We start from the raw sequence: 19,446 nt of genomic DNA, 5'->3' as shown, positions 1-19,446 counted from the left end.
ATAAGCCCAAGTATGGTAGGTTGCATTTTCCAAAGATGGCTTACCCATATAGGTTCCACACCCCCCACACACATACGCTCCATGCTCTTCTTAAAATGTTACATTGACATTCGTTCATCAGGAGGTGGAGTCTCTGTTCCCTCCCCTGAAACTGGGAAAACCTTTGATATTGCCTGGACCAAGAGACTGCAGTGACATTGATGCTGTATGACTTCTGAGGCTAGATCCTGAGAGGCAATTCTGCTTCGGTCTGGTGTTTTCCCTCTCTCTTTGAGCTGCTATGTTTGAAGTTCAGCTACCTTGAAGCTGCTGTGCTGGAGAGACCCTGTGGAAAGCCCACAAATAGATAAAGGAGAGAGCTTCCTGAGAAATTCCAGCTGTTCCCGCCCCAGCTCTCGGAGGCTTCCTAGTACAGACACCAGATGCATTGAGTAAAGAAGCGTTCTAGACGAGCCGAGCCCAGGCACATCTGACTGTAACCTCATGACAGACCCGAAGTCAGAGCCAACCAACAGAGCCACTCCTGAATTCCTGATCCAAGAAATTGTTGCTTTAAACCATCACATTTTTAGGTGACTTGCTATACAGCAAAAGACAGCTAATACACTAGTATGTGCTATCCAGATGTGAAGCGCATCCCCTTTCTGTAATTTCCACCCACAAAAGAAAACTTACACGAGGCCCATGTGTATTTAGCTCACAAAGAGATGAAGAAATGAGCAATGTAAAAACCAACAGCTTTGGGGGCGCCTGGCTGGCTCAGTCAGAAGAACATGTGACTCTCGATCTCAGAGTCATGAGTTCGAGCCTCACGTTGGGTGTAGAGATTACTTAAATAGCAAAAAACCATGGTGGCTCATCGGTTGAGCATCTGACTCTTGATTTCATCTCAAGTTATGATCTCACAGTTCGTGCGATCTACGATGACAGTGTGGAGCCTTCCTGGGATTCTCTCTCTCCCTCTCTCTCTCTCTCTCTGCCCCTCCCCTTCTTGCTTTCTTTCAAAAATAAATAAACAAATATTAAGAATATCAACAACAGGGGCACCTGGGTGGCTTAGTCGGTTAAGCGTCCGACTTCGGCTCAGGTCATGATCTCGCGGTCTGTGGGTTCGAGCCCCGCGTCCGGCTCTGTACTGACGGCTCAGAGCCTGGAGCCTGTTTCAGATTCTGTGTCTCCCTCTCTCTCTGCCCCTCCCCTGTTCACACTCTGTCTCTGTCTCAAAAATAAATAAACATTAAAAAAATTTTAAAAAATATATATCCACAACAGGGGCAACTGGGTGGCTCAGTCACTTGAGGGTCCTACTTCAGCTCAGGTCATGATCTTGAGGTTTGTGAGTTCCAAAGAGCCTTGCATGGGGCTTGCATCCTGTGCCCCCCCCCCCGTCCCCACCCCACTCCTCCCTCACTCGTCTTCTCTTCAAAAAAAAAAATGTTTTTTTTTAATTAAACAACAACAACTTTGGCCATCCCATTTCTGAGATGTCTGTTACAAATATTACCCTCCTACCCTGGGCAATGCCATCATCCTTCCCTCACTTCCTCCTCCTCTCTTCTTACCTCCTCTAAACTCCAAATTCCTTCCCACTCTGTTAGGCAGATCAATTAAATTCTCTCAAGCCTTCTCTCCCAAACTAAGCTCCAGGAACACGTCTCAAAGCTCAGGGCCCTTTGCCCACGTGCCCCATGGGGTTGGACTTTCCTAAGTTCCAGAGAGTTGACTATTTTAGCTGATCTTGTGGTCGTCTCCCTCATACTGGGTACAGGATGGTAAAGAAAGTGCCCTCCATAAATCACAATAAAAGCGAAAACGTATCAAGCACCTAGTATGCATGTCTGCTAGGTTAAGTACCTCATATACATCATCTCATCCAATCTTCACAAAAACCCTGTAAGACAGGGACTATCATCATCCCCTTTTACAGATGAGGCAACTGAGACATCATATAGTGTCAGGTGCCTGTGGTCATGGCTAGTGACAGTCTGATTCCAAATCACCCTACCAATATTACTTAAGTGAATGGAAAGGAAGCTAAGACTGGGAGAGAGGTGATGCTGGGTAAGTAGGCTTTGGAAACTGGTAAATAAGGTGGTGGCTGTTTCCATGAAGGTGGAGGAGATCACCCCGAATGAGAAAGAAGGCCCAGAGCTAGAGACTGTGGTGCTTAAAGATAAAGCTGCAGTGAAGAAAAGGCAATAGAAGAAGGAGGGCTGGACGGTGGAAGCTTCAAGGAGAGAATGGCCAAAGGCAGCTCCAGGAGCCAACAGCCTCCTGGGCGGTGGGGGGTGGGGGGAGCGGAGAGAGGGTTACTAAAGAGGGGCTGGGCCCCACTGGTGACCTCCAAGAGACGTATCTCCCTGCTGGGGCGGAAGCAGGGAGATGAGAGGGAAATGAAGGAGTTTGGAGATGACGCACAGTCAACTCCATTATAGAGTTGGGGGAGGGGGGAGGGAAGCAAGAAGGAAAAGGTGGACAGGGGTATTCACGGGATGGCTGATCCAGGAAGGGCTTTGGTAGGTTCTCATAGAGAAGAGGCCTGACTGTGTGTGAAGTTGAACAAAGTGGTGCCTATGTTACAGACAGGATCTGCAGAACCTAAAACTCACTCTGGGCCCGGGCCCTGGAGGAGAGACGAAGGACCCAGGCCAGGGCTCGCAGGCAGAAGTGGCTGACCACCCGGCCAGCGATGGGGCGCGGGCTGCGGGTCCGGGGAAAGGTGCTGGGCCTTGAAGGTCAGGCTGGAGGGGGACCTCGGACGGCCTCCCGGAGAAATGGGACGACGGTCTCAGTCCTGCACCCCGGCCGCTCCTCGGAGGGCAGAGGGTGGGCACTGGCTGCCGGACGGAGCGGGGCGGAGCTGGGCGCAGGGCGCCGGCCTCCCTCCCCCGGCCCTCTCAGGTGACAGACCCCGCGGGTCCCCGCCCCGCCCCGCCGCATATCCAGGCGGCCCGGCCCGGCCCGTCCGAGAGCAGCCAACGCCGCCGCGCCCGGAGCCTCTGCGGGCCGGTGCGAGCGTGGACCCGGGCACCCGTCCTCCGCGACCCCGCCGCCCGCCATGGCCGCCGCGGCCGCCCCCCGCAGCCTCCTGGTGCTCCTCCAGGTGCTCGTGCTCGCCCTGGCGCAGATCGTAAGTCCCGCGGCCGCCGCCACGCCGGGGCCAGGGTGCGGGGTGGGGGGGTCCGGGGTGCGGGACCCAGGAGGCTGGTGAAGGGCTCGGCCTGTCTGCCCGCTACCCTGGCGCCCCCTGGCGCCCCCTGACGCCCCCCTCGGGTTCGTACGGCCCCGTGGCCCGCGTCCCCTCGGTGGGTGCGCACGGGGGCGCGTCCAGGCGCCGCGAAGGGAGGCGGACGAGCCGGGGAGCCAGAGGGACCCTGTCGGGGGACGCTCGGCCCAGCCTGGGACCGGCAGCGTGGCCAGGAGCTGGCGCCCGGTCCTGGCAGCCCCGAGAGCCCAGGTGGCGGGGGAGACAATGGTGCCCATTCACAGGGCTCCGGAGCCTCCGCCCCGCCTCCTCCCCGGGGGCCCCGGCTCCAGCCAGACGCCGCTCGGGCCGGCCGCTGCCCCTCGGCCCGGCTCCCACTCCCGCGCCCCCGTCGCGCTGCGGAGGGCCGCCGGGGGTGGGGGTGCTGGGGGCCTAACGGGACAGGGGCTCGATGGGGCCGGGCCCGGGCACCAGCCTGGCACTTCTCGGCCAGGGGAGGGCGCGGGCACCAGGCAGGCGCGCGACCCCTGCCTGGGTCGGGGCTGGCCCCCAAACGAGGGCAACCTGAGGGAGGAACGGCGCTGGGAGAGGGTTGCTCTGAGGGGAAGGGAGAACGGGCCTCCCTTCCCTACGCCCCCTCTCCTTGCGCCTCCCCCACTTTCCTTTCGAGCGAGAGGGAGGGGTACCTACTCACCATGTATACCTGTTGTTCATCTAAAAAGAATAATACGAGCAACCGTTCACTGGAGCCAGCAGTCTGCTGGGCACCGCCTCGCCTACCATCTGTGATTCACTTGCGCCGTCGGCATCTCCATCTCTTCCCCACCGCGGCAGCCCAAGGGCAGCGCGGTCCGGTGGAAGGAGACCGGCGGCCCCAGCTCCACCGCTTACTCTCTGTGATCATTCATAATCCTTCTGAGCCTGCTTCCTCAACTGCAAACTGGGGCTCGTAATAGTATCCGCCTGACAGTTCTGAGCGTTCCAAAAGACGGTACATGTGGTGGTACACAGTGCGGTGCACACTAGGTTCTCAATAAACGCAAGGGCGCTTGCGTTTCCCGGGGAGGCTCGCCGCTGGGACGCCCGGCTCCCTGCACAATCTGAGGGCTGCACGCCTCTGTGTGTTTTCAGAGAGGTCCGCCCGGAGAACCTGGGCCCCCGGGCCCCCCAGGGCCGCCGGGAGTGCCTGGATCTGACGGCATCGACGTAAGTCTCCAACCTGGGCGGCGGGTTGGGGGGGGGGGGCGCGGAGTGGGGGGGAGGCCGCGGACAAAGGCGAACTTTGTGAGCGGCGGCGGCGGTGGGGTGGGTGCCTGGAGATGCAGCGCCCCCTGTTGTCAGTAAGCGGCGCCGGCCTGCGCCACAAGGAGCCCGTTTGTTCTGGGAAACCTCAAAACTAGCGCTGAGATGCAAAGCCCGTTGTGGCCGCCGGCGGACAAGGAGCTGCTGTTCCGTCTGCCGGCCGCAGCTCAAAGCGATTCCTTATCCCCCACCCCTACTCTCCCTTTTTTTTGGGGGGTGGGTGGGGGTGGGAGACGCCTTGCCCTGCCCCCTGGCACGTCTGCATTCTTCTTCAGGGTGGCTTGGGAGCCTTGGTCAGACCGCTGACCAGCTGAACCAGACTCCTGTCTCTTCCTTTGCATTTTCCTCCCGATTTAGAATCAGCAGGGTTTGTTTCCTGCTCTCCCTAGCATGGTGAGGGTTAAATGCCTCATTCAGGAGGCTCCCCCAGGAGGTCAGCTCCATGTTTACCCATCTGGACAGACTTCTATTCAACCTGGCGCCCCCACCCTCCAAACACTGGGCGCTGGGTCCCTGCCAGACTCTCTGGCGGCTGCAGGCCCTGAACTGCCTGAAGTCCTCTCGGCCTGCATATAACTCCACAGGCCCTGGCTGTCCTCCACCATGGGTCCTTTGTCACCGGGGAAGGAGATCCTTTCTGCCTTAGGAACAGATTGAATCGACCCTCTTCATAGGCCGTCTTGGTCCTTGGTCTTGCCCCAGTCTCTTCTTTCTCTGACCCCAATCCAGAAAAGAGCTGCTCCCCACCCAGTTCACCTCCCTTTCATGTTTTTCTGAAAGTCCCAGTTTCTCCCACACTTGCCCAAATCCAAGAGACACCCACTCTCTGAGGTAACTTGGAGCCCACAACCTTATCTGCGGGTCTTCTAACTGGCACCTTACCAACCTCTGTGTGTCTATAACCCGCTTGCACGTTAACAGCACCTCTCCAACCTGGCTGGGGTTGGTCTCAATCCATCTATGATTTTTTTTTTGAGGGAAAGGGAGCTATTTTCAAAAAAAAAAAAAAAAAAAAAAAAAGCAAGGCTGAGGGGATGCAGGACAGAAGAGAAGAAAGTGAGGAGAGGGGATGTGGGGCCAGCCAGCCAGGGCTGCCCATTGGGGTAGCATGGGGTAGACAGGGTGCTGTCTAACCATCTCCTATCTTACAGGGTGACAAGGGGCCCCCTGGGAAAGCTGGGCCTCCGGTGAGTGCTTTTTTTCCTCTTTGACCTTTGACCTTTCTAGTTCTTGCCCTCCTCTGGCTAATATTTGCCCCACCTCTGTTGTTAAGGGACCTAAGGGAGAACCTGGCAAAGCGGGGCCAGATGGGCCAGACGGGAAACCTGGGATTGATGTGAGTACCTGAGTGTCTGGTAAAGCCAGTTAGGGCTCCACTCACTGACTTCCAGAGTCCAATTCTGGCATCTTCTCTCTCTTCTGTTCAGAGCAGGGCAGCAAGGTGGAGACTATAGCTGAGTTCCCTTCACTTCCATATGACTCGTCACCTCACAGCCACCCCAGGAGCATGAATCACAGGCACACGGGGGTCCAAACAGGGGTTCTGTTCATCTGTAGCAGCCAGGATTTAGTCTCACATTTCCAGCCTCCAAGTAGCAGATTGAACACTGTGCATGGAGCTGTCCTTTCCTTCCCTATTCCCTTCCCTACTACCCCCTCGCGGCCCCAGGAGCAATGCAGGAGAGGAATATTATTCGTTGATACCACAGAATTCCCAGGAGCCCCAAGGTCACAGGCTCCTGGACACAGCCAGAACCACTGAGACAGTCATCTGATTAAGGAATACACCTGGGTCAGTCACTAAAAGATGGGAGGAGAAAGAGGTCCCATGAGTTGCCTTTGCCCTGTTGGCTCAAGAGGGTCATCATGGCTATGAACAGCCACCAGGACCCCTCCAAATTTTCCACAACCTGCAAAGATTAAGAAGCACACTGCCTTCCACTGGCATATTGGTTCTCACATCCATCCAGAGAGGTAAACATGATTAACCCATTTTGGAGATGTGAACACTAAGGCTTGGAAAAAGTTGCCAAGGGCAGACAGCCGTCAAGAAAATGGCCAATCCAGACCTACATGTAGGTCTTCTAGGCTCCTCAGCTGGGAGGTGTGAGGCCTGTGCAGACAAATCTTGGGGCCTTGGTTTCTCATCTTTCATAAAAGAGTAATCCTTCTGCCTTCCTGTCTCCCAGGGTTGCTGTGAGCACTGGGGGAGGGGAAAGCAGTGTTGCAGTCACTTGACCTTCATGGAGTGGGGTGGGAAGCAGCTGGGGCCTGCCCAGGAGAGACTTCAGGCCCTGCCCTCTCCTGTGGTTCAGGGAACAAGTTTGCCCTTCACTGATCGACCTTCTGTTTCTTCCCCAGGGTCTAACTGGAGCCAAGGGGGAGCCTGGCCCCATGGGGATCCCTGGAGTCAAGGTAAGTGGCCTGCTGGGGACTCAGCTTGGGCCATTCAAGGACGGGGCTGTGGTAGAGAGGAGCAGAGACCTAGGAGACCCCAGCCTCTGAACCTCTCCCCTTGCTCTTGCAGGGCCAGCCCGGCCTCCCAGGTCCCCCTGGCCTGCCAGTGAGTATAATAACTTGCAAGGGCTTCAAGGGACCCTTTGTGGGTAGAGGGGGGGGACTTGCAGAAGGAGCCATGAACCCAATTTCCTTTCCTTCTGTTCCAGGGCCCTGGCTTTGCTGGACCTCCTGTAAGTCCTTCTGGATGGGATAGGGTCCCTGGGACTCCTGGGGAAGGAGGATACAGAAAGACGGGCCATCAAGGGGAGGGGCCAGCATCCTGTGATGGTGTCCAGAACAGGCAGACTTCCCAGAGAACTCTGGGCCAGCTCACTCTGGGCCTACCTGCTGCCTCTGGGATTCTATGGCCCTTAAAGCCCTAAGTTGTCAGTCTCTCTGGGCTTGGTTCCAAAGTAAAAGTGGAGAAGGGGCTTCTAGGTGCCTATCCCTACCTTGGTATCAGGGTGGGCTAAACCTCCAAGGCATCCTAGCCAGTGACAGCTTTCCTCCTAGGGACCACCTGGACCTGTTGGCCTCCCTGGTGAGATTGGAATCACAGGCCCCAAGGTGAGCCCCAGCCACCCCACTGCTCACTCTGCCTCCTGCCCTCTAACCTCCAAGCTGGCAAGCTGGAGTCTCTCCAGCAGCTCCTGGGCCTGCTTCTGGCCAGCAGGAGCTCCTTCAGGTCTGGGGCAGAAGCCTCTCCCGCTGAGCCCACCTTGCTGTAGGTGGTTCAGGAAAGCCAAGGGCTGGGGCCACTCCCTGCAATTAGGCCTCTTATCTCCCCAAGATCTCAGATCTCAGAAGGTGACCTGGAGGACAGGGTGGACAGGACAGTATCGGGGACTGGAGGAGGGGGCAGGGTGACCCTGGAAGAGCCGGACAGGAGTATGATCTTGGCCCATCTTGTTTTCAGGGGGATCCTGGACCAGAGGGGCCACCAGGGCCCCCGGGGCCACCTGGCAAACCGGTAAGTGTCCCCAGACTTCCCGCATGGGGAAGGATGAGGGTCTTTGGCACAAGCCTGAGGTGGGAAAGGCTCAGGTCAGGCTTCATCTCCATATATCTGCTCTCAGGGCCGCCCAGGAACCATCCAGGGTCTGGAAGGCAGTGCGGATTTCTTGGTGAGAGGAGGCCCTGGGGCGGGTCTAATGTGGGGAAGGGGTGGGTCGGCTTTGGAGGTAGAGTCAGTGGGATGGCGAGGGGCTGCCCCACGGAGGTTCATCCAAGTGGGGTGAGAGGAGGGTCTGGGAGTTGGCAAGACAGGGCAGGCCGGTGACCACAGAACCTGGCGGGATTTTCTTTCCAGTGTCCAACCAACTGTCCGGCGGGTGTGAAAGGCCCCCCAGGGCTGCAGGGAGTGAAGGTGAGCTACTGGCCCAAGTCCTTGGAGGGCAGAGCAGGTGGTTGGGAGGCGACCTCACACTGAGTTCCCTCCTTCCCTTCAGGGGCATCCTGGCAAACGCGGGGTTCTGGGAGATTCTGGCCGCCAGGGGAGGCCCGTGAGTATGAGGAACAGAGGGCTACAGAGGTGTGTGTGAAGAGGGTCTTACAGGGACCGCCCCTTCTTCATCCCTTCTCCTTCCCCTGTGGGTCTCTGGGCACTGAGCTGAGAAGCAAGAGGCCTATATTCCAGGTCAGCGTGTCTCTGGACAAGTACCTTCTCTTTGCTGGGCCTCCCTTTTCCCACGGGTTCTAGGGTCCTTCCTGTCTGCTTTTTCTGGGAAAGGGACGGTATCTTTGGATGTCTGTATGTTTTTCTCTCGATCTGCCTGCCTGTCTGATCACTCATTCCTGCCCCACAGGGTCCCAAGGGAGACGTGGGTGCCTCTGGAGAGCAAGGCATCCCTGGACCACCGGTAAGGAATGCTCCTCCCGGGACCCCCCTCTCATCCTAAGGGATCTTAGTGGCGCCATTCCCTTGCTCTGGCCTTTAACCTGTAAAAGAAACACCTGTGTCCAGTTGGCACGTCTCTGGGTGGAGAGAGGGAGGCTGACTGTCAGAAATTGGGGGACAGGCACCAATGCTGTCAGCCAGAAGACTCAGCTGAGGCCCAGGTTTTGCCTCTGTCCCCTTGAGTGACCCTGGTGAGTCCCTCCCCATCTCTGAGCTTCAGTGTCCCCTCTCTGAGAAAGGGACTATGCTGCCCGCCTCAGAGGAGCCATTGCTGTCATTCTTGTGTCTTGACAGGGTCCCCAGGGCATCAGGGGCTACCCAGGCATGGAGGGACCCAAAGGAGAGACGGTAAGTAAGTCGGGGGTGTCCTGCAAGAGCTGTCATGAACAGCCCCCTGGCCTCTGGGGTCCAGCCAGAACTGACTGTAACTCTTTTCTCTCCCCAGGGTCCTCGTGGGTACAAAGGCATGGTGGGCTCCATTGGTGCTGCTGGGTCACCAGTAAGTGTCCTCTTGCTCCTGCACACATACCTCCTCCAGGCTGGAGCTCCTGGGGCTGCAAAGGGAGTGGGGCCCCCGCTGAGCCCATGTGATCTGGATGCCTGTTTGTCCTTCTTGCCAGGGTGAGGAAGGTCCACGGGGGCCGCCAGGCCGAGCCGGGGAGAAGGGCGATGTGGTGAGTCCTCAGCCACCCTTTGTCCAGCCAGGGTCCCTGGAGAGTACTGGGGGGGCCACCCACAGCTCGTGTGCAACTGTGTGTGTGTGTGTGTGTGTGTGCATTACTCTGTGTGTCTATACGAGTGTGTGTGTGTGTGTGTTACTCTTTCCATGCGGATGCATGGTTGTGTGTGCGTGCATCACTCTGTGTTTGTATGGGTGTGCACGAATGTGTTGCTTTGTGTGTGTCTTTGCAGGTGCGCGTGTGTGTGTTACTCTGAGTGTCTGTGCAAATGCATGGGGGTGTGTGCGTGAGTTACTCTGCTTCTGTACTTTGTGTGTCTGCAAGTGTGTGCATGTGTGTGTGCATTACCCTGTGTGTCTGTGCAGGTGAGTGATCCGTGCGGGGCGGGAGCCTCTGTGCTGGGAGCCCAGGCACCCCACCAGCCCCCACTCCTGCAAGCCCAGCCTGTGCTGATCACATTCAATTTGGGAGAAGGCATAGGATCCAGTCCCACGCTCGCTGTGGCCAGACAATGAAATTCCAGCAAATCAGCCATGGGGCTAATGGGATTTGGTCTACATCCCAGTTCTCTTAACTTTTTTAAAAAATTAATAGACTATTTCTTTTGAGCAGTTCTGAGTTTATAGAAAAACTGAGCAGTAACTAAACTTTCTTAAAAGGTTTTTATGTTAAGTTTTTAAACACATATAAAAGTAGAGAGAATTATACGCTGAATTTCTATATACCTGTCTCCCCAAATTGACACTTTGCCCTATTCAATCCACCACTTTGTTGCTGATATTTTATATTCTTCCTTTTTTTAAAAAAAATATTATTTACTTTGAGAGAGAGAGAGAGAGGGAGAGAGAGATAGCTCTAGTGGGGGAGGGGCAGAGAGAGGCGGAGAGAGAGAGAATCCCAAGCAGGCTTCATGCTCAGAGCAGAGCCTGACATGGGGCTCGATCCCACGAACTGTGAGATCATGACCTGAGCCAAAACCAAGAACCGGGCACCCAACTGACTGAGCCACCCAGGTGCCCCTGTTGTTGATATTTTCAAGCAAATCTTTGCCTCAACATCATGTCATTTCACTCCTAAATACTTCTGTCTGTATATCTTGAAAATAAGGGCTTTTTCTCACATATCATTCACTTTCATACCAACAAGATTATCAATTATTCCTTAATATCAGCAAATATCAGTTATTCCTTAATATCAGTCTATGTTCAGTGTTTCCCAATTGTCTCAAAAATGTCTCTTCAGGGTTCTTGTTCAAATCAAGACCCAAAGTCCACACATTGTATTTGGTTGTGTTCCTTCATATAAGTGGAGCTCAGAGCCCAGGTGAGGTCTCAGTGAGTGCTGGTTCCTATCCCTGCACTTGCCCAACCCAGCCCAGCCCAGTCCCATCAGCTTGGCGCTGACCTCTACTCCCTCCCCTCTGGGCCTCAGGCCCCTCTTCTCCAGCCCCTGCACAATGTGGCCTGTGCCAAGAGGGACCCTGAGAGCTGGAGGTCCCTGTTCTCAGTGCTCCCCTCTCTGATCAGCCCGACAGGGGTTCAGCATCTCGAAGGTGACCTCATTTCTATCTACTTTGCAGGGCAGCCAAGGTGTTCGAGGACCCCAGGGAATAACAGGCCCGAAGGGAGCAACCGTAAGTGGCCCAGGCTTACCCAGACAGAGAGCGGGGTCAACTCTGTCCAAGCTTCAGAGGACGAGGAGCCTGAGATTCTGGATTGAGCTCTGTTGCTGGCGGGTTGGCTCTGTGACCTTGGGAGAGGCCCTCTTTCTGTGCCTTAGTTCTTTCACCTGTAAATGGGGTGGTGATGTAGCAGAGGTTTGGGGAAGCTTGCAGCAATCTGGGACACTTGTCATCCACTGAGGAAGGACGGTGGCCCATCCCCCCAAATCCTCTTCCCATTTCTGCCCCCCCCCCAACTCATTTGGCTGGTGGGGGTTCCTGAGATAACCAGACCCACTTCCTACCTACACACTGACTGCAGCTGTCACAGAGGGACATGGGTGGGTGGCCTGACCCCAGGCATCTCCCCACTTTCCTTCTGAGCAGGGCCCCCCAGGCATCGACGGCAAGGATGGGACCCCAGGCACACCTGGCATGAAGGTATGAGTGGGGATTGCCGGTAGAATTGGGGAGTGGTCAGGGTTCCCCCCCAGCTCAGGCCCTGAGTCTCATCACACTGATCCTGGAGGCGTAGGAGCCTGGGATCCTCAAGTGTGCCACTGATGCATCCCTGCTTGCCTCTGGGCCTCAGTTTCCTTACTTGCACGGGGGCAGAAGCCATGGACCCTCTAGCTGGAGCTTTCACTTGTGCCTCTGGTTCTCTGTCTCTCCCAGGGCAGTGCAGGACAGGCAGGGCGGCCAGGAAACCAAGGCCACCAGGGCCTAGCGGTGAGTACGGGGTGGAGTCCCAGGGGCGGCCCCAGGGGCAAATTGCTTCTCCTGCTCAGTGTTGCCCACTTCCCCATGGTGGCATGAGTGGTTGATGATGTGGAAATCCACACACTCAGTCCTTGTTCCCACCCAGCCCAGACCTCATCACCACCTCTGTGGCCCCTGGCCTGGCTTAGGCCTCATCATTTGGACAGTTGCTCTAGCCTTCTCTTTGATCATTCCAATTCTCCATGTTGGTTATTTCCCACTAAGGCACTTTTCATGGCCCTCACTGCCTCCAGGAAAATCATTCCATCCAGTCATTCAAGACATGGTTACTGAGTCCCCAGGGTGCACTGAGAGGCAGAGAAAATTGTGAACAGGACAGCTGCAAGGCTTGTCCTCACAGCTCACTTTAGCATTCAAGGCCACCATAATCTGACCCCACCATACCCTTCCATCCTCACCAGCCACGGCCCCTCCGTGTCCTCTCCTTTCTCAGGGAACCCTGCCTTACCTCTTCTACCCCTACACCTTCAGGCCTTTGCAGGTGCTTCTGCTTGGAATGCCCTTCCCTACCTCTCTGTGCTTTCTCACCATTCAGGGCCACCTCCATCGCACACCTTCTGGAAGCCCAGTCCATGGGACGCCCCCTGCCTCCCTGCTGGAGGTGCTGAGGCCAAAGCCTGATAACATGCCTGTGTGCCGATTGTGTTCCTGTAGGCATTTACATGTGCCTGAGAACACAGGGTGCTTCTCTTCTCCCCATAGACTATAGGCCCCTCTGTACCCCCGTCCTCTCCCACCAGGGCTCAGGGTACAGTCAACTTTGTGATGCCATGGCTGGGCCTTCTGTTGTTCAGCTTCCACAAGCCAGGGCTGAGGAAGGGAGGGGATCTGGAATGGGGATGGGAGGTGCCTGGGGCTCCCCAGTGCCAGGATAGAAACTGATGTCATCTTTCTCCAGGGTGTGCCGGGCCAGCCTGGGACAAAAGGAGGCCCTGGAGACAAGGTAAGGTGACCTCAAGCTGGGGACAGGATTGGCTTCATCTGAGCAAGGGAGCCTGGGGGGCAGGGTCCAGGGGCATGGCTAAAAGACCCTAAGGCCCAGGCCTCACCCCAGGCTCAACAACAGTGCCCAAGCACCTCCTTCCTGCCGCTCCCCCCTAGCCCTCTGTGGAAACAGGATGGCATGGCTCCCAACCAGAGGAGAAACAAACAGGAAAATAAATGGACTCCAAAAGACCTGACCAAGAACACCTTTTTCCCAACTCATTTGGTTCTAGATTCTGTTTAGGGTTCATCAGGCTTCTGCAAGATCAAGAGCTTGACTAGACCCCCCAGACTGACCTGAAAACTGTTTTCCTGCAGGGGGAGCCAGGCCAGCAGGGCCTCCCTGGATTCTCTGGTCCTCCTGGGAAGGAGGTAAGAGTCCCTTCCCTGACACAGGGCTCTTGCATTAGTCCCCCTCCCAGGCCTGAAGACCCTGCACTCAGCATATGCAGCCTGGGTGAGAGTGTGGGGTGAAGCCCTAGTTTAGGGGAGCCTGAATGCCAGTCTGGGCTATACCACTGACCCACTGACCCAGGGAGACACCCCTTTTCCACTCTGGGTCCTTGTTCCTCTATGTACAGTGTGGTGATGGCGGGATTGGTTCTGTTCTATATGGGTATGACATCCTCAGATGGCCAAGTTGACTGGGGCTAAGAATCCAGCAGAGTCATTCATTCATTCATTCCATAAACATTCACCAAATACCTGCAACTGTGTTAGATGCTGAGATAGTCTCATACTCGGAGTTTACAGTTTAGTGGAAAAGGCAGATATTAAATAAATGATCACATGATGACTGACTACAACTATGTGGGGTCCTATTGAAGGAAAAGGACAGGGACCCAAAGAACAGGGGATAAATGATGAAGTGAATTAGCTGAGACCCAGGGAGGGTAGGGGTTAGCCAGCCGTGGAAGGGAGGGATGCACCAGGCCCATTGCCTCACTCCCAGTTTCTGTCCCCCAGGGAGAGCCAGGACCTCAAGGAGAAATCGGACCCCGAGGCATCATGGGGCAGAAGGTAAGTGCCTGGCACAGTGGTCCCTCCCTGGGGGCCTTTGCAGCAGCTGGCACCACTGGACCCAGGATCTGGGTCCTATCCACGGCTCCAGCACCTGCCTAGTCCTGCCCAGCCTTGTGAGGCCTTCCCGGCAAGGGCCCTAGTTTGCTGGTCTGTAAAGTGGAGCAAAGGACCTCAGTGCTGGTGTGGAGGAATGGAGGGCATCCTGACCAGCAGGGTCTGGGGTCTGGAGGGGGCGCCCGAGGAGGGGGTGTGTGTCATCCTCTGGCCCGTGTGTCATTGGCCTGTGTGTCATCCTCTCTTTCCATTTCAGGGTGACCAGGGTGAGAGGGGGCCGGTGGGGCAGCCAGGCCCTCAAGGACGGCAGGTTAGTGGAGGCGGCCAGCTGTGATGGGCAGTGGGGAGCATGTCTGGACACCTCATTTGATACACTACTCTGGGTTCTTTTCTCCTCAGGGACCCAAGGGGGAGCAGGGGCCTCCCGGAATTCCAGGGCCCCAAGGCTTGCCAGGCATCAAGGGAGACAAGGTACCAAATGGGGCTGGAAAATAACTGGGCAAGAGGCTTCAGGACCTGGGGGGGGCTGGAGCTCAGTTAGGTCCTTCCTCAGCCCTCCAGATCTTCGCGGAAAAATATGTCCGGCGGGTCCCAGGCGGCCCTGGGGGACAGGGAGGAGCTGCAGAGGGGTGTGGCCAGGACCGGGGGTTGCGGGGGGCGGGGATGGGGGGGGGGACCCAGACGTCCCGGGAAAGGGGAACTCACCAAGTCCTGACTGCCCGCTTGCTGCAGGGCTCCCCAGGGAAGACCGGACCCCGCGGCGGCGTGGTGAGTACCAGCGTCTCCCCTCCCCCCGCGTTCCGGGCGGCGGCGGCGGCGGCGGCGGGTGGGGGTCCGTCGCCGCTCTGACTCGCTGTGCTCAATTTGCAGGGCGACCGGGGGGTGGCCGGTCTCCCGGGAGAGAAAGGCGAGAAGGTGAGCTGGCCGCGCGGGGGCGGCCGGGGCGGGTGGGGGGGGGGGAGGGGGACGGGCTCTGGGGCTTCAGCGCCCGTGACCCGGCTTCCCTGTGCCTGCAGGGCGAGTCTGGCGAGCCGGGGCCCAAGGGACAGGTGAGTCCAGCCCCCGCGATGCCGCGCCCCGCTGCCCGGCGACGGCTGCTGTCCCGGCCTCCTCCCTCTCCTCCCGCACCTTCCCCTCCCCTTCTCCTCCCTGTCCACCCCCTCCTCCTCCCACCCCCACTCTCCCCTCCCCTCCCCCTCTCCCTCCCCGGCGCGTGCGAACTCTCACCTCCGCTCCGCACCACCCCCACCCCCGCCCCGGCAGCAAGGAGTCCGCGGAGAACCCGGCTACCCGGGCCCCAGCGGGGATGCGGGCGCCCCGGGGGTGCAGGGCTACCCCGGGCCCCCTGGCCCTCGAGGACTAGCTGGAGACCGAGGCGTGCCGGGACTGCCGGGGAGACAGGGCGTGGCGGTGAGTCGGCCCCCAGGAGCCGGGAGTCTCCCGGTAGGAAATCCCTTTGCGGGCGCGGCTGACCCCTCAAAGGCTGGGAGTCCCCGGAGCCAGCTGACTTCCCTGAGGCCCCACCTCGGACGGCTTGGGGGTGGGTGCAGCGGGGGGGATTTCTGTCCGATGCCGCACGGACTTCTGTGGGAGAATGGGAGCCGGCCAGGGGCTTCTTCCTGGAAGGCCTTCTCTGCTCGCAGGGCCGAGATGCCAGTGACCAGCACATCGTGGCGGTGATGATGAAGATGATGCAAGGTGAGGGCGGGGGCAGCACCCCCTCCTCCTCCCAGTCCCAAGCGCCACCCCTCAGGAGCTGCTCCACTTGGCCCTGCCCGAGGGTCTGCAGGCCTGGGTGCTCATTCCAGCTCTGCTTGCAAGAGGCCGGGGACCTATGTACATCTGTCCACGCTGGATCTCTGACTTCCGCAAACCGGGGGGAATGGGACATTAAACACCGGGCTTTCTCCTCTGCACACCTAGGGGCCCGGCTCGTGGGGGACGCTCTGCCTTCCCATTTCACCGAGCCCACCCCCATCTCACAGACCTCTCCTCTCCCTCCCTCCCTTCCAGAGCAACTGGCAGAGGTCGCTGTGAGTGCCAAGAGGGAGGCCCTGGGTGCGGTCGGGATGATGGGTCCCCCAGGACCCCCTGGGCCTCCTGGGTACCCAGGCAAGCAGGGACCCCACGGGCACCCTGGCCCTCGGGGTGTTCCTGGCATCGTGGGAGCCGTGGGTCAGATTGGCAATACAGGGCCCAAGGGTGAGTGCTGTTCTATGGTGGGGGTGGGGACTGGGCAGGTATGGACTTGGCCAAGGCCAGACCCCATTTGGGTTATGGGTTGTGTGGTCTGATGGCTCAGCCTCCTGTTTTCTCTTTCATCATTCCCCCTCTCCGGATGAGACACACTTTCCCCCACTCCCTCAGCAAAGTTTTCCAGAAGTCATATGTGACTCCTGGGCTTGCTTTCTCAGTAGAAAATTGATGGAGATGAATGTACTATTTTATAACTTGGGTATTTGGGGGGAGGGGGTGTTGTTATAAATTTGCTTAGTGGTACTCCATAGACATCCTTCCATGTCTCTAGAAGCGGGGAGGTAAGTTAGCAAAGTAGTAAAGCATGCAAACTTGAGAGTCACAAGACAGGTGTCTGTCCAGACTCTGCCACTTTCTCCTTATAGACCTTGGACAAGTTACCTGATAATCTCCCTGGGCCTTAGATTTATCATCTGTAAAATGGGGGATGTTAATAACAACCACCTCATAGCATTGTCCTGAGGATTACATGTGGAGGTAATTTACGTAGAGTTGGCACATAGTAAATATTAGCTATTATTATTATTATTAGATGCTTTCCTGTAATGAACTTGATTGGCTGTAGCCTTCCATCCTGTCTGGACCTTCCCTTACTTAACCAGTTCTGCAGACATTTCCAACTTTCCCCTATTATAAACTAGCATAAAACAGGAATAATTGCTGTGTGTGAAATAGAAATGAAATAGCAACCAAAGTAGAAAAAACATCCTCCAATTGTGAAAAGTGAAGGCTTCTTTCTTTCTCCGCAGGAAAACGCGGCGAGAAGGGTGACCGGGGAGAGATGGGACGTGGGCATCCCGGGATGCCTGGGCCCCCGGGGATCCCAGGTAAGACCTTGGCCCTGCCGAGCGGCAGTTCTGTCCCTCAGCTCTGGGATTCAGGACCTGCAGACACTTGGGTGTCTGCCCTGGCGGCCTCTTGCTCAGCCAGCTCATTCTCGTACATCCAGCTTTTGCATCCCTTTGGAGCACCCGGGAGCTGCTGGGTGGGGTCTGGCTGGGAACCAGACAGCTGAGATTCTGAGGACATCCTGGCTTGTACCCAAATCTGCTTCATGTAGGAAAACGAAAAGGCATTTGCTCCGAAGATTCACTAATTGGGAGGTGGGAGTAATGGATAATGCGACTCTCTCAGAACCCGTCTGGGGCAGTCCCTTTTTCCTGGCCTCATCCTTGACCTCATCCCACCTGCACCACTTCCCTGAAAAACGGGACTGAGAATCCTACAGCCAGCCGAGACAGGAGGCGGCCCTGATGTCCCCGTCTTCTCCCTTTCACAGGACTTCCTGGCCGGCCCGGCCAAGCAATCAACGGCAAAGATGGAGCTCGGGGATCCCCAGGGGCCCCGGGAGAAGCAGGCCGACCAGGCCTGCCAGGCCCCATGGGGCTGCCAGGCTTCTGTGAGCCTGCGGCCTGCCTTGGAGCCTCGGCCTATGCCTCTGCACGCCTCACAGAACCTGGATCCATCAAAGGGCCATGAGCATGAGGCTGGGACAGAGCCCGGTGGGCACCCTGGGGGGAAAGGACTGGGTTCCCTCTGGATGGACACATACCCCATCCCTCAGCCCAGGAAGCCAGTTTTCCCAGGATCTTCCATCTGGGACCCAGGAGTCCTGAGAAAAAGGAAATTCTAAAATATGGGGGAAGGAAAGGGAGGGCATTGGAATGAAAAGGTGAGACCAACAGGGCGAGTGTCACCCAAAAGTCCCAGCTCCAAAGCAGATGGGTGGCTTTCCTTCCTGGAGCATGACTCGGAAGTTACCAAAACAAATGTCTCCTTAATCTGTGCCATCTTCCAGGGGCCATCTTCTTTGGGGCAGGTGGACTGAGGTCTCTGCCCGTCCCTGATCCCATCTTCCTCCCCTGGACTTGCTGGGTGATGGCTGGTGGGTGACTCCCCAGAGGTGGCCATCCTTAAGCCAGCCCCACTATTTCCTCCCTGCCTCCCTCCCATCTGAGTATTTAAACACCCATCTCCCCTCTCTTCCTGGCATTATCCCCTCCCATCCTCACCCCTTCCCCAAGATCCATCCAGGCCTTTCTGTAAATAAAAGCCCCCGACTTGGATACAAACTAGGATGGGAGTATCCCTGCTGCCACTGTCGGGGCAGGGTGGGCAGGGGCTCCTGAAGGGGAGGCACATTTGAGGAACATCTGTGGGAAGAACCGGATGGTGGCCTGCTGTGTAACTTTGGGCAGATCCCTTCAGCCATGTCCCAGCTGGGGACACCCAGCGTCTTGCCAAGGCCCAGAGCACAGAAGGTCCTCTGTGAGACCTGCTACCCACGGTGGGCTGGCCTGGGACAGGAACTGGTAATGAAAGATTGAAAGACTTGGTTCTTGCCTTCAGGGGTTCCCAGGTCTGTGGGACCTGGATCACTAGAGCAGAAGTGACATTCACTCATGCCACTTTCACTCGGGACGTCCAGGGGAGACTGGCTCAGATCTGATCTGATCTGAGTACCCCTGGGCACTCCCAGCCTCACAGCTTTGTAGGCCAGCAAGGCCACCCAAGAAGCAGGAAAGGGCATGGCGGGTACCTCGGACCCGTGCAAGGATGGGAGCCTTTGATTTTCAGGGAGTGACCGATCCCAGTGCTCCATTATTGATTTGGGTATTTGTTCCCCCAAATGAAGCATTCTACTGGCCTCAGCCCCTCCTGAAGGTACAGGACTCCAGCCTGAGGTCCAAGCATTTGCTGAAGCCTGGACCCTCCTACACCTCACCCTAAACTTGGCACTAGGTCCCCACACAAGCTGGGGCACCCTTTTCCTCCGAAGAGCAGGGCAGAGAACTCCTCTCACTAGTCCACCCCCGGTCCTCCCTCCCCTGCCTCAACACACACACACACACACACACACACACACACACACCAGTGACATCTCAGCCCCCTTATCCCAAATGACAAACAGGACAGACAAGGTGAGGTAGCCCCAAGGACCACAGGGGTGACCTCGCCCTCAATACTTTAGCAAATCCTGTATCCCAGCCTCCCAGCTCCCCTGTCCCTCCCCCAGGAGCCCCCACTGCTGCTGTGGCTGCTGGAACAGGCTCAGGGGGTGAGGGGAAGAGAGTGGGAGTAGGAGGGGGTGCCCCCTTCCCTAAGC

General features: G+C 57.2%; 1 protein-coding gene across 2 annotated transcripts; it reads left to right on the top strand.

Annotated features, from left to right (window-relative positions):
- The first annotated feature begins 2,907 nt into the window (after positions 1 to 2,907).
- On the top strand, positions 2,908 to 18,409 carry COL9A2 (collagen type IX alpha 2 chain). 2 transcript variants are annotated; one of them, XM_043578721.1, is made up of 32 exons: positions 2,962 to 3,130; positions 4,337 to 4,411; positions 5,659 to 5,694; positions 5,781 to 5,843; positions 6,869 to 6,922; positions 7,035 to 7,070; positions 7,174 to 7,197; positions 7,520 to 7,573; positions 7,923 to 7,976; positions 8,083 to 8,130; positions 8,316 to 8,372; positions 8,455 to 8,508; positions 8,812 to 8,865; positions 9,198 to 9,251; positions 9,349 to 9,402; positions 9,524 to 9,577; positions 11,163 to 11,216; positions 11,631 to 11,684; positions 11,919 to 11,972; positions 12,922 to 12,966; positions 13,326 to 13,379; positions 13,974 to 14,027; positions 14,341 to 14,394; positions 14,484 to 14,555; positions 14,817 to 14,852; positions 14,955 to 14,999; positions 15,101 to 15,133; positions 15,348 to 15,494; positions 15,728 to 15,782; positions 16,098 to 16,286; positions 17,090 to 17,167; positions 17,620 to 18,409. In XM_043578721.1, exons 1-32 carry the CDS (start codon positions 3,059 to 3,061, stop codon positions 17,817 to 17,819), a joined length of 2,067 nt encoding a protein of 688 aa, XP_043434656.1. In that variant the 5' UTR covers positions 2,962 to 3,058; the 3' UTR covers positions 17,820 to 18,409. The 2 variants fall into 2 exon arrangements, with proteins under 2 accessions (XP_043434657.1, XP_043434656.1); XM_043578722.1 differs by having other exon boundaries at positions 2,908 to 3,130; positions 15,728 to 16,286.
- Positions 18,410 to 19,446: the final 1,037 nt, after the last annotated feature.

Source organism: Prionailurus bengalensis, chromosome C1 (assembly GCF_016509475.1).
Source record: "Prionailurus bengalensis isolate Pbe53 chromosome C1, Fcat_Pben_1.1_paternal_pri, whole genome shotgun sequence".
Classification (NCBI taxonomy): Eukaryota; Metazoa; Chordata; class Mammalia; order Carnivora; family Felidae; genus Prionailurus; species Prionailurus bengalensis.
Note: the sequence above shows the minus strand (reverse complement) of the source record. Positions and strands in the feature narration are given on the sequence as shown.

Bases quoted from the DNA above. Each gene is read 5' to 3' on its own strand.
- COL9A2 (XM_043578722.1), top strand. From the start codon at position 3,059: ATGGCCGCCGCGGCCGCCCCCCGCAGCCTCCTGGTGCTCCTCCAGGTG. The intron at 9,578-11,162 runs GTGAGTCCTCAG...TCTACTTTGCAG, and splicing joins CCGGGGAGAAGGGCGATGTG to GGCAGCCAAGGTGTTCGAGG. The intron at 14,853-14,954 runs GTGAGTACCAGC...CTCAATTTGCAG, and splicing joins CCGGACCCCGCGGCGGCGTG to GGCGACCGGGGGGTGGCCGG.